This window comes from Lissotriton helveticus, chromosome 9 (assembly GCF_964261635.1).
Source record: "Lissotriton helveticus chromosome 9, aLisHel1.1, whole genome shotgun sequence".
Lineage (NCBI taxonomy): Eukaryota > Metazoa > Chordata > Amphibia > Caudata > Salamandridae > Lissotriton > Lissotriton helveticus.
Genome location: NC_136070.1, coordinates 1,166,383,157 through 1,166,397,457, shown reverse-complemented (window position 1 = coordinate 1,166,397,457; position 14,301 = coordinate 1,166,383,157). Strand labels below are relative to the sequence as shown.

The 14,301-nt window shown below is 44.4% G+C and overlaps 1 protein-coding gene across 1 annotated transcript in view; it reads left to right on the top strand.

The window, feature by feature from the left end:
* FBXW12 (F-box and WD repeat domain containing 12) overlaps positions 1-14,301 on the top strand; it is a 171,141-nt gene that overhangs the window by 90,180 nt on the left and 66,660 nt on the right. The window contains exon 7 of the mRNA XM_078661627.1: positions 6,272-6,479. Coding sequence (XP_078517753.1) covers positions 6,272-6,479 — 208 coding nt within the window. The remainder of the gene's footprint in view (positions 1-6,271; positions 6,480-14,301) is intronic.

The following is a 14,301-nucleotide window of genomic DNA, read 5'->3' as shown; positions in this document are numbered from 1 at the left end:
ACCTGCACTGGCTCCCCGTCGACAAGAGGATCACGTTCCGGCTCCTCACCCACGCACACAAGTCTCTCCACGACCTGGGCCCCAAGTACCTCAACGACCGCCTGACCTTCTACACGCCCACCCGCCAGCTACGGTCCACCAGCCTCGCCCTCGCAGCCGTACCACGCATCCGAAGAGCCACCGCCGGAGGAAGATCCTTCTCTTACCTGGCTGCCAAGACTTGGAACTCCCTCCCCATCCACCTTCGGCTGACCCAGGACCATCTCGCCTTCAGGAAACAACTCAAGACCTGGCTGTTCGAGCAGTAGCATACCCCTCCCCCCAAGCGCCTTGAGACCCTCCCGGGTGAGTAGTGCGCTATACAAATGGCATGATTGATTGATGTTCACAAATTCCTCCAGTCGTGTCTCCTGTTCACTCTTGGCCATTTCCTCTGTAGTTGGATGGCGGGATAAGAAATCAGCAGGGTTCTTTGAGCCCGGCCTGTAGACGATGTCCATCTGATACTGCTGTATTTGAATGGCCCAATGCTCAATTCGAGGTGGGGGGTGACGAGCAGTGCCTTTAAACAGCGGTATTAATGGTTGGTGGTCTGTTACCATTCTAAACGGATGTCCCGTTATATACAAATGAAAGTGGTTGCATGCCCATTTCACTGCTAACGCTTCCCTTTCAATTTGTGAGTATCGCGATTCAGTGGGGTGAGCGCCTTGCTGGCAAATGCTAGGGGGGCCCACACTCCGGGTTGAGTCTCCTGAGTTAAAAGTGCTCCCAGGCCGACCGGGCTAGCATCTACCAAGATTTCAGTACGTTTGGTGGTGTCAAAGTACGCCATTGTGGTTCCGTCCAGTGGAGCTTCTTTTACCTTGTTGAATGCCTCTTCCTCTTCTTTCGCCCATTTCCACGGACTCTCTTTCTTTGTCAAGTTCCGTAGGGGCTCCGCAACGGTGGCTAGGTTGGGGATAAACCTTGCGCAGTACTGTGCCATGCCAAGGAAACTTCTTACTTCAGACGCTGTCGTTGGTGCGGGCGCATGTCTAATGGCCTGAGATTTTCGGGGATCCACCTTGACTCCATCGGCATCAAATACATATCCGAAGAATTCTATGGATGTCTGAAAGAATTTGCACTTTTCTTTGTGTAGGGTGACACCATGTTCCGCCAGTCTCTTTAGCGTGGCTCTCAGTCTGTGATGATGCTCTTCACTTGTTTTGGAGTGTATAAGTATGTCATCACTGACATTGAGTACTCCTGGTAAACCTGACAGTATTTCTTTGATTGTGTTTTGAAATATCTCTGCGGCCGAAGATATTCCGAAGTTCAGTCTTTTGTATCTTCGGAGTCCCAGATGCGTTGAGAACGTAGTTATATACCTACTCTCTTTGGCCAATCTCAACTGGTGGTGTCCTGCATTCAAGTCTAGCTTTGAGAACCATTGGGCTCCATTCAAGTCTGCTAAGATATCATCTACGGTGGGTGTGATGTGTCTCTCTCTCTTTATGGCCTTGTTGGGCATCCGCATGTCGATGCAAATTCTTATCTTCCCTGGTTGACGGGGTTTCTCTGCTATCACCATGGGGGACACCCATGGTGTTGGGCCAGTCACCTTCTTAATGACTCCCTGTGCCTCCAACTGAGCCAGTTCTTGTTCCACTGCTGCACGTAGGTGGAAAGGCACCCTCCTGTGTCGTAGTGCAACCGGTTGAATAGTTTTATCGATGTGGAGCTTCACAGGTGCTCTCGACTGTCCCTAGGCCTTTGAATAGAGATGGGAATCGTTGCAAGATGTCTTCAGTTTGCAGGTCCTTTACAGCGTTGGCGAATGCGATGAGGCTGAGATCCTCCTTTGTGGCTCCCGACTAGCAGATCAGCCTCTTTGTCGACGATGTGAAATGTCGTCATCACTTCGCGGTCTTCAGATTTGACTTGAACGAACAATTTTCCTCGGAGGGGGAAGTGGTTCTTGGCTCCCATATGTTAGTATCCGGACCTTGGAAGGGGTCAGCTGCGGTCTTGGGCGGAGAGCCTTGTAGTGCTGTATCCCCATCACGTTTAAGGTGGCTCCCGTGTCAATCACACCTGTCACTGTTGATCCATCAATTTGAACCTGACATTTGGACTGCGGCCGCCGCCTTCTTTTCAGATCGCTGGTGAATGATACGAAGTAGCATTCCTCGTCGTCCTCAGTGGAGGAGTCATCTAGGCAATCATAATTGCGATGGTGGTGTTTTGTGGAGCGTAGGGATTGGTTGACATCCATGGTTAGGTGTCGGACAGCACCAGATAACGTCTTCCTCCCTGACTGGTTCCTTCCACGGAAACCACATCTGCACACACTTGCAAAATGGTTTTGCACTCTGCACTTCGAGCATGTCTTCCCTCGAGCCGGGCAACTCTCCGGGGCATGCTCCCCCTGTCCGCAGTAGTCACACGACGACCGTCGTTGCGTTCTTGTTGGCCATCACCCTCGCCCACCCCTATGGGGGTTGCGAATTGCATCTACTCTCTCCGTTTTCACCGTTGCTCCGGTATCTGCATGCGGATTCAGGGCTGCTTCCATCGCTGTGGATCTGACTTCAGAGAGCTCATGCGACTGCGCTAGCAGCAGTATCTCTTCGAGCGTGGTAAGAGGCTGACGCAGTATTAGTGTTCTTAATGGCTTGTTGCGGCACCCTTGAATTAGCTGCGCGGTGACTTCCTTTGTTTGGTCGTCTTCTGTGCATGTGCTGATTAACTCTCTCAGGCATGCGTGGAATGCGTCCATTGTTTCACCTTCTCTCTGCCTCGACTGCCGGAATTTAAACCGTTCGTAGTGCGGGTTGAGTTGCGGGTCAAAGTGGGCATTGAGGGCCTGTACAGCAGCGTCATATTCTGTGGCTGCTCCGGTGTTTGGTAGATGTGAAAAGAGTTTGTAGACCTCAGTGCCACCGAAATGCAATAGCAGTGACCTTTTGACTTCGTTGTCCTTCTCTCTAGGGGCCACAAAGTAGTTGTTTAACTGTCCTATCCACACTGCCCACCGCGGAGCTGCTGTTGCTGGGTCGATAAGCTCGCTGAAGGGCGGCAGTGCTTGGATTTGAGAATGCACTGATTGTTGTGCCTGCGGAACTGCTGGTTGTACCGGTGGTGGTCCTTGCTGTTGTCCTCCTGCTGCGATAGCCGGTGGATTTCCGGATTGTTGTCCCCCAGCGGCGGCGGCCCCTGGTTGATTGGACATGCTGTGGTCTTCGGGGCCTTGTCAGTGTCAGTGCTTGTTGGGGCCTCACTTGCTCTGGAGTGATTGTGTGCTTGCTTCAGGTGCTTTTGGGCTATGTGTCAGTTGATTCTTAAGTTCTTTGATCACAGCATATAGGGGATCCTTGTTTTCCCTTTTATTTTATTTTTTTCTTGCTGTTGCCAATGTTTGTTTGGTTTGTTATGCCTCTTGGGGGTGCTTCTATCTTCTTGTCGATATACTTCTGTGGTTGCCAATGCTTGTTGGCTTCCTGCGCCTGTGTGGATGTCCTTTCTTGCCCCTGGGTTTGTGTGCTATCTCTCCTCTCCTGCTGGCTCCTCGACGACTGCAGCGTCTTTCCTGGGCCTTCTCACGCGGTTCGCGTGGTTGTGACGGGCCCTGCTGCTATTGCGCATGCGCGCACCTCGCTGCTGACTCTGGGCTTTTCGGAGGCCCAGCCTGCTCCTGGCAATCGCGTCTCTTCAGTGCTCCGACCACCGGTTCCCCACGCAGGCTCAGACGCTTGCTGCTTACCGGTGCTAGAGTTGCCCGTCAGGCGCTTCACCGCGATGCTGCCGATCACGGCTATCGAGTAGTTCCCAGTCAGGAGCCTCACCACGATGATGCCGACCACCGCTCTCGAGTCCAGGTATCGTTTCTTCGTGTTGGGGCACTTCTCACGGATCCCGCCCTCGTCGTCAGTGTGGGGACTCGCCTTCTGTGCTGCTGGGGAGGGAACAAATCATGGGATAGGACATCGGCCAGGAACCATTACCACATGCACTATGCATATAATGAACTACACACACTCATGAGTGCTCTGCCGGACCGGAAGTCCCGTGCGACTCCCGTCCATTTATTTATAGCCTTCTGGCCACGCCTGGCCAGAAGGTGATACAATGTGTGCTTGTGTTTCCGGGGCTCAGCCGAGACCCCATGCAAACTCTAGAGCGCTACACAATGCGGCAGACCAGGAGGACTCGCAGCACTGTCCTTCAGCTTACACCACAATGTGATACATTTAAGCACTTACCACACCTGCTGAATCTGCAGGGGCTGGGAATAAAACTTCCAGCATGTAGATGGCTGGAAGGAAAACAAGAAAATGAGAGGCGGTGGGCTAGTTTGTAATAAGTGGAACCCTGAAGAGTGTTTAGAAAAAGTTACAAGAACTAACGGGCGGATTTAAATTTCAGTGGGAGGACTGTTTCTCCACCAGGACGATGGGGTAAATCACTCTGTTGCCCTGACGGGGATGCCACCCGCGAACTTATAAATGGCTGCCAAGCTGGTGGTTATGTCGAAAGCATTGCCAGAAACCAAAGTCACAGTGATTTCTATCAATGCTTTTTGCAGTTTGGTGCAGAGCTCCGTTAACATGACGAGTCCTTGCAGCAAACTGGTTTAGTTTAGTTCAGGAAATAAAAATGGTAATGCTTTCATCGCCATGGGAATCATCTTCCATGGCGAGGGAAAGGGCATTTTTTTGTTTTTTTACTGTCCCTTACTGCCAGGGTTTACTTGACGATGATGGACCTGGCTATTTATCCTAGATCTGCCCATCCTAATTGGGTGGACGAACATACAGCCAATTCTCCAATGGCCCTTACTCCGTCGGGCTGTTGGATAGGTTAGGCTACGGCGATGACAACGTAGTCACCACCATAGCCAAACCTATGGTCTGCCCTCATATAAATAGCGCAAGCAGACCACTGCGTTGGCAGGGAGAGAACTCAGTCGCCATTGCAACGAAGTTCTTTGCTAAGAATTAAATTGGGTGCTAAGTTTTCAGGATGACGACTCACCATCAGGTTATAGGCCCTGTAATTTTGGGGACGGATGGGTGGTAATATTTTTTTACGGTACTCCTCAAATTGAATTTGATCGGCTCTAAGAACAGTGAGCTATTTTATAGGATCTGCATCACACATGCAAAGTGAGCTGATGACAGTGCTACCAAACTGTACTGTCTTGCGCTGTGGTTATTTGTCCACAGATGGATCCTGGAAGATGTCACTCCTTGAACAGTCTGGGTACAGTGATTTGCACACCGAGTGCCTCAATAATATTCAAGAGATGCATTTTGGCTTTGTTCACCACTGTGCTTAGCAACATAAAATACAAAGGCATGAATGAGCCAACAGAAGTCTTTCTAGCTTTGGTACTGCAGCATCTTTCAGCATGAGAGGTCACAGTGCCATGTGAATGTGTTCACTGTGCCATCAATTGCGGCAGAGCCAGTAGTGGCCCAGGGAGAATACTGTATGCGTCCTTGATTTTATTCTCAATGGCAGACAGATGGGAACTCTTCCCTGTCTGGACTGCCTTCCCTTTGTGCACGCCAAAAGCAGGCGAAAGTCAATCCCACATTTGCAATGTTCTCAGCATGCCACTTTGCCACAATTGCTTGGAGGTGCACACAAGTTACAAAATGAGGCATAAGATGTCTGAAAGACATTTGTGATACGCTGTTTACGTATTGGATGGCATTTATAGTGCTTCTTAATGCTTCTGTAGCCCATAATAAGCAATTTAATGGGTTGGTTAGGGATTGGTGGTCTGTAGTCTATTTCGCTGCCCTGGCGGACTACGGCCCACCATATTTTTCAATGCCTTCGGAGGAGCTGGCCACAATGGCGGATTCTCTGAAGGTACTGCAAGTTTGCTGAGCATCTCAGCAAATGTTTTGTTTTACAAAAACAAACTCCAAAGGACAGAGTTTGTTTTAGAAAACCAGAAAACTCATGGTTATGACACCCTTAGAGTTCTCTCTTAAGGTGTGGGAGGTTGGGAGTGGGGGAGCAGTGGAGTGTTGATTTAAAAAAACAGTAATAATTACACACAACTCTGCTACATTTGTGCGAAGTACTTTGTCTGCCAAACTCTAAATAATTCCTAAGTTAATCAAATAGTCTGGTGCTAAGTTATTAGTATAATGCAAGATGGATTGTACACATGTATATATTTGACTTTTGTGGTGGATTTATATTAATAATGTATAATGATTTTTGTATTGAGCTCTATGGTATAAGCAACATTTTTCTTTTTTACTGACAGATATATTGTAGCGATTCCATTACAAATCCATCAAAGGATGAGCCAACAATAACTAGTACTTTGCCTATCAATGGTTGCATCGCAGCTTGTTGGTTGCCAAAGGAGGCTGCAAGAATAGCTGTGATTAATCGAGACCCAAACCAAGAGTACAAAGTGACCACATTCGATATCACAGCCAAGAAGTCCAAATATAAAACGGAGATCATAGGTATGTTCTAATCGCATATACTTTTGTTCAAATTTTCATATTTACATCTTACAAATCTGTTGAGTGGCTTGAAGTAATGATCTTCGTCTACTAATAGATAACAGATTGATAACAAAGAGAAAAGGCTTCCAGATTAATAAAATGCTATTTCACGTCAGGGCCTCATTAGATAGTTGGATTATGTGAGATAATTCCCCTGCTCAGCATTTGAGTTGCCAACTAGCGTATTACCACAAATGTAGCTGTAACCAGGCAATAAAACGTGGAAATGGTGCTCGTGTTTGTTTTTCTACTTTTAATCCCAAGCTGTTATGATTGGCTTTTTTCTTGTGCAAACAAGTACAGATTTCTTGTCCTGGAAGGTGGTGTTTTCACATTAGTAAGTTAGAAGTACCACTTTCATAGTAAGTGTATGGAAAGCTGCCTATCATACTGTTGACAAGATTACTTTTAACACTTACAACCCTTTCGAAAGGTTGAACCTAGTGGTATTTGTACTGAACTACTTGCCATCTATCATTTAGGGCAATAACTAAACAACCCAATAGCCATATACTCAAGCTTATTAACTAAGATTTTGTTTGTTTGTTTTTTGCTGGTCAATAAAATATGGGATGTTGATTCTCATGTGCCTCAAAATGCTGCCAAAGATAGCCAAAGCTTGTTTCTATCTAGAAAACACGGTGCACAAACATTCTGTGATATTCTACTCAGAGGATTTCCTTTATGTGTTAACGGGTTTACGAAAAACAAAGATTTTTACAAAATTGAGCATATCCGTATGGTTGTTTACACCACAGAAATTTTCATAACTTCATAGAAACAAGCTGAAAAACATAGCTGCAACGTTCCTGGATAAGGTGTGTGGTAAAAATGTGCCTGAATGGGGTGACTCTGCAATATTCATTTATGTATTCGTTCATTCAGTTATTTATTTAAAAAATCAGCAAGAGCATTTCAGCAAGAAATGTTGTACTTAGCAGGAACAGTCACAATTCATATCTCAAAAGAAACAATTTGGTTGGATAAAAAAAAACAGGCTAATTGAATCCGCATTGGTAAGTGAGTCCCCATACAAGGCAATGCATACATTATCACGTCTTACAGTATAAATGTTTACATGGGGATGATACCGCAAGTATGGGATCATAGATACAGGGAGATACAACTAATGTAAGCAGAAGTGAGATCTAGGGTCCTGAATGTGAATGGGGTTCAGAGTCATGGTTAGCCATATAGGGGGTTAAGACATATATCTTTAGGCACCAGATGGAATGAATATGTAAATAAATAAGTAAGCTGTTCGAGGGATTTACACATGTAGAGTTGATTGTGTAGCACATCAAGAAATAATATGAGAATAATGAATGACAGTTGTGATAGGGCCAGTTCCTTTTTATAGGACAGTGAGAACAACATGAGTAAATAATACTTTACTCCTGCTGACGTTCTAAGGACATAGGCGATGTGGGCTTGCATCTCTGTTTACTGATAGGACTCAAGTATATGCCCAAGATTTCTGGCTGAAGCTGTGGTGGAGATTGTTTCAAGGGTAAGATATATAATGGGTGTGGAATAAATTTAGGGTTAATCTTACCAGGGAAATATATTTTTCCAGCTTAGATGAGTTCAGAATGAGAGAGCAGAGAGCCATTTACTGCTGAGGGGTTGTAAGGTAATTGAAAACACAGGCTTAAATGTTCTGGGGTAAAAGTTGGGGAAAAAATAAGTATTGTCTATAATCTTCTAGAGATAATGGGAGAATTTGAAGAATGAAATAATGTTAGCAGCAATATATATCACCAGTATATATAGGGAAAAAACAGATGGTCCTGATATAAACCCTGTGTGATGCCAGCTGATAAGGGAGTTGTTGGCAAGTCTGATAGGCACTAGGAGACAGGACATTAAATCAATAAATTAGGAGGCTAATAGTTGAGAGCTTGTCAGTGATACCAAGAGCGAGTGTGGAGTATTCAGTGGTGTAAAATGAATTTAAGAGGTCTAACCCTTTGAGTATAGGTAATTGTTATGATGGTCAATATGAATGACATTACCAATATAAGAGAATGAATAGTGCAGAGCTCAGAAACCCAGTGTTAGTGGGTTTAATTAGTTCTGTGTAGAGAGACATGACGGTGAATATCTGAAGACTCTATTCCAGGGCCCCTAGAAAAGAAAGGATGCTTGTGATCTGGACATAAAATAGGTGGAGTTGACGGGTCAGCTGTGTCTTTCTTTTAGTAGAGGTTATACCACTCGCAAATTAAAGCTTAGAGCTGGTACAGTTATTGAAGAGAGAGGTTAACACAAAGGCAGCACTTTAGATAAGAGGCGGTGTGACAATATAGGAACTGAGAGAGTGAGGTGATGCTCAAGAGGGATTGGTGGATTCCAGAATGGGGACCGGCTCAGCTTGAGTTGTGATCTTTAGTGCTGATAACATAGCCGCATACGTTCTGGCTACGGGAATAGGAGGAAAGTTGGGTCGAATGGAGTAGTAAATGTATACCTGATTAATGCAATTTTAGTGAAGAATGAGGCAAACACAGACGGGGAGAGGAGATTGTAGAGGGATGTGTAGTGTGTGAGAGAGGAGCATGTTAATTGGACAGGCGATTTGTGAGTCTAGAGGGGTGATTTAGTCAAGAAAGTAGTTCGATACGGCTGTGTTAAGTTCTACTGTAGGTGAGGTCAATCAGAGCATTTTTGTAGTTAACCAAAGGCTATGAGGTTCTTCCTTTGCCCCGTTTGTGGAGTAATACAAGCATGTTCGCTTTCATAATGTGGGTGCTGGAGGAAAAACCAGGGCTGTAGAGGGGGAGCTGCTTAAAGGCTAGTGAGATTGCAATTGTGTTCTCAGCATGTCACCCAATTCGTGCAGTGAGGCCGAGTGAATCAGAGGTTCACCTGCAAATTGAATATGGGTTAGGAATGGAGGCAGAGCTCTTGCTGGTTGTTTTAGTTGGTTAATAGGGATTTTTCCGGAAGCGCAGGATTGAGAGTGATCGTTTTCAACAAGTGAATGAAGACATGGTTATAAGGAGAATGGTAAATGGATGGTATTGAGTGTTAGTGATGGTACTGAGTAGTCTTAGACATGGGAATTACGAGGTGTGCAACGTGTTGCAATAGAATTTGAATGGAGAAAATGGTTAGTTGGTCCGCCAACTCCCTTTTTGTGCTTTTACCGTCTCTCAAGTGCAGTGCTTAATTTGTAAAAGATCAAGGGCCAGTGCCCAAATTTTTGCTCAGAAGTGTGCGCAGTCTAAACCCAGGGGTGACGGAAACCAAGGCCGTGCACTCTTGATTCCACCTCATTCCTCTTTCGTCCTCCACCACACCCTCTCTGTCCCTTTATTTCACCCTTTCAGATTCTTTTTCAGTCTTGCTGTGTTTCTTTGTCACTGATTTTCCATCTTTCCCCCTCTTGCGTTTTTCTCCCTTTTGCTCTGAATAGACGTCTAATGAGTTAAAATAAGAGCTGTACCCCACAAATGAGTGCCGGTGGACCCCATCTGAAACCCTGGCTCAAATTAAGCATTGCTCAAGAGGATTGGTTGTTCTATTAGGTTATTCTTCTCATCAAAGTCAGGGATGTAGGAAGGTATTGGAGTATTCAGACAATACAGCAGCATTGCCACTGACGTGTAATAAAAGGACAGTGAGATACTCGAAATAAAGTGATATTCCAAATGTTGGTATGCTTTAAATATTATGTAAGAAGCACCCTTTGGGGCTTGTGGTTCAGGAAACTGTGGATTTTAACTCCTGGAAATACTGCACTTTAACCTGAATAGAGGGAGCCAGTTAAACTACATCACAAAACTTTTCAAGTAAAAGCTGCAGAAGCAAGCAACTGGCAGTTTTTCGTAATTGCTGGCTTCCATTGCTAAATTGCAAATTCATGCGCATGAGGAAATATTAAGAAGTCTAACACTGGGAAAAAGCGACAGTCCATTAAAAGGGGCTTATGTATAGCTAGAACAGCTGATGGCAGTGGTTGGTGACTGAAACACTTGGATATTTCAGGCCCTGATTCAAAAACATTTTCCACTTGTAAGTGTAACTTATGCTTGGAAAAGGCAGGACCTCTACTCATAAATTCTTGAAATTCTTTATCTGATTCAGAGAATAATAAACTGCCGATTTTTAGGTGTACAGAAGTCACTAACTGCTGCATAAAAGGTGCAAGATGTGTATAATCTTCCAAAGTGTGACCCCTAGTGGCCGGTTTGAGGCTAGTCATAAAGGAGTGGGCAGTGGAAATGGTATGAGTCTCAACTACACTTGTGAATTTAGCCCTGGACAAAACTGGTTTGCAGAAAGGGCTATAAATAGAAAACCTTCACATCAAAGACTACTTTCCATGTTCAGAAAAGATAAAAACGATATGTAAATTTTGATCAGTGTCGCTAATCTGCAATCGTAGATTTCAGTACTCAGGTAAGTGGCAGGAAATGTACAAAAGTTGTGAATTTCCCAGACATGCGCCAGGTTAATTTGTGATTCTGGGAAAGGGTATATATCCCTTCTTTGCTTAGAATCTGTGACGCTTTCAAAGTTGTTGGTGAATTTAAACCTTACATTTAATACAAAGGAATTTGGAAGAAAATCTCAGCAGCAAATACCCTATAGTGGGATTATTATTACTATGGCTGTTTCCTCCTGCATTTTGTGGAAAACCTAGGAATGTGGTTTGATGACACTATTACCAAATGTTTAGCACTTTTGTTATCACCAGCCATTTATGGGCGGTACCAGAGTGTGGCATCACCATGCTATGAAATATTTTAACCACATGACTGATGCTGTACTGCTGTATTACAAATTGTGCATTAATTGGGTTTTCACATATTTTTCGCATTTATAAACAGAACTAAATGTTCCCTAATATATTTATTGTTGCTATTATTAGAAGTAGTAGTGGTGATGTAATCTCTGCATTTTTCTGCTAATGTATCCCCATTGCATTTCATATGTTCATTGAGTTGAGTGCACATTTTTCAGTAATAAACACATATCGCATTTGGTTTTGCTAGCTTGTGTACATTGTTATTTTATTGCGTTTTGATATTTAAGCAATTGTTTATTTAGGTAATTTAAGCAGTCTGCAATATTTCGTATATTTAATACCAATTGAATTCAGTTAATCAACAATATTTCATGGATGCAGAAGTATTTAAGCTAAATACAAACTAGTATTAGGGGTAGTGGAATCTTCAAACCTCCAGTAGCTGGGCAAGTACAGACAATATCCAGCCGCAAGAAAGGTTTTATCGGCGTGTTGAGACAATAGCTCTCTCATACGGAATGATTGTTCCATCAAGGTAAGGGGTGAAAGGCAAGGCCACCTAGGAAACATGCACAGGCTTGGTCTTATGGTAGTTTAGTAAGAGGTAAGAAGGAAGGGGTTGGAGAACAAATGCAGGGAAACTCAATGGCGTTAATTTCATGAGTCAATAGTTTTCTTTCCAGACAATTCTGCTGTGCAATTGAGAAGTCATTCCATTGTTGCTAAATTATCCTTCATTAGAAATGTCACTCGTGATAAAAAAACTGCTCAACTGAGCAGACTAGGTGGCAACTGAGATTCGACATTTTATCTGATAAACTTATACTTTCAACTTATTACCTTTGTCCCAAGTTTTCTGAAAAAGTCTGGCTTTCTTTTAATGATAAGGTGTTAGCAACTTTGATGCTGTCAGTTGTAAAGAAGGTTTAATTCATGCTTAAAATATAATATTGACCTTCTGTAAACTTACAGACTTCTATTGAGTGACTGATTCTACATTTGTAAAGCACACTGCTGCCAAAAGAAGTAATGACACTAAACCTTGCACAACCAGATACCTTAGTCTGAGACGAGGAGTTTCAAACGTGTGAAAGAGTAGTTTATTTTCATACAGAGTAAAAAGCAGGAAGTACATTCCAGAGAAGGAAACCCCATCTAGAGGGATGCAGTGGCAAAGAGGCACCACCAAGAATAGGATTTGAAGAGAAACAGGGAAGCCAAAAGAGAACATTAGGCCTGGGCATGCGGATACAGATTTGAGTGATCGACGGCCCTGTGTGTTGCACCAAGGGGTGGCAAACCTAAAAGCAGGACAGTTGCAGCATTCTGAATAATTTGGAGTTAGGAGATCCTGTTTTTAAGCAAAGAAAAATGATAATAGCGTAGTCCAAGCAGGAGGGAATTTCTCTTGCCTTTACTTTCAGGGTGAGGGAAAAGTACATTCTTACAAAGGAGGATGTACATAGTGGTACTCTTGTTCATTTCAAGTGTAAACCACAGAGAAGTGTTGAACAGCACTCCAAGATCCATTGCTTTATGGAGTGACGCCAGGCACTGGTGGATCACCCAAAACCAAAGGCTCAATGTTGTCAGTTTAGCATTAAAGTATTTCCAGACATCCAAGCTGCTGCTGTGATCATCCAGTTTTGAATTTAGGTGACGTTTCCCCCCTAGTGCCTGTTACACCTGATATTGAGATCCATATCATCGGCATATTTGTATAAGGCAAACCCAAAAGAACATATGAGGGCTCAAAAACATGCAACATAAGCGTTAAATAGTGTGGCACGCTTGAGTGTGTGCTAAGCAGAGGAAAAAGGTGGCAGAGCTACAGCTTGGATCCTGGTGATGAGGAAGGATTCTATTATTTTAAGAGCCCTTTATTTGATCCTGATCCTGTAGAGCCTGTGAATCAGTCTGTTTTAGTCAACTGTGTCCAAGGCCGCAAACAGATCTAACAGCATCAGTGCCATGATATCCAGACATCATCTAGGGCTATCACAAGGTTTGCTTCATACCGTGGACGGGGGAAATAATGATGGTTCTTGTTCCAAAGCAGAAGCAAGATTAGATGTTCAGAGAGTTGGTGATTCATTGTTTTTTCCAGATTCTGGTTGATAGGGTGGAAGACACTAAAAATACTTGGGGCGGGCGTCATGTTTCATGCGCCTGCTTAGCAAAGTTGTTTTGTTTTTCAAAGCTAAAAAAAACAAGAAAAAATACATGTTTTGGCTATGCTGGGAGTTTTCTCTCAGTATTATCCAAAAGAGGGGGGACTGTAGGGCTTTTTATTCGAGGTCCAGCGTTAGTGCCTTGGCAGGTCCTTGAAGCTAGTGGAATGCTGTTCCTCTTACAGTGGTGCCTAGTTAATTAAAATCAGAGAACCAGTCGCCATCTATGGAATGATGGTGGTGATGGAACCCAAGGGCGGAGAGGGATTCGGAGGGGATCCCGCTTATGCGGAACTGGGGTCCTCACACACCCAGCAAGCTAGGTGTCATGCTTCATCATCTGGACCTGCTCCTCCTGGGTCGGCGCTGCAATACCCAACGGGCACCTGCGAAAGGGCAGCTTCCCTGACGTGAAGGTTCAGTTAAAGCTATGCTCATTTCGTGGAAACCCCATGAGATGAGCATAGCTTTAACTGAACCTTCACGTCAGGAAAGCTGCCACTCTTTCCGATTTTACTGAGGTAGATAACCAGCCTGAATAAAAGTGTTATTTGGATTATCTAACGTTTTTTAACGCACCCACTGCACTTCACTTTATCTTACACGGGCCACACACCCCCACTTCATCAAACGCTAAGGAACAAAAGATCTCCGACAAAGAGCCCTTAGTTCCCCATAAGCTGGATCCCCTCCGAATCCCTCTCCGCCCTTGGGTTCTATCACCACCATCATTCCATAGATGGCGGCTGGTTCTCTGATTTTAATTACCTAGGCACCACTGTAAGAGGAACAGCATTCCACTAGATTCAGGTTTTGTCTCAGTGCCTGGGGCCAGTTCTTTGGCTTCCTGTTCAAG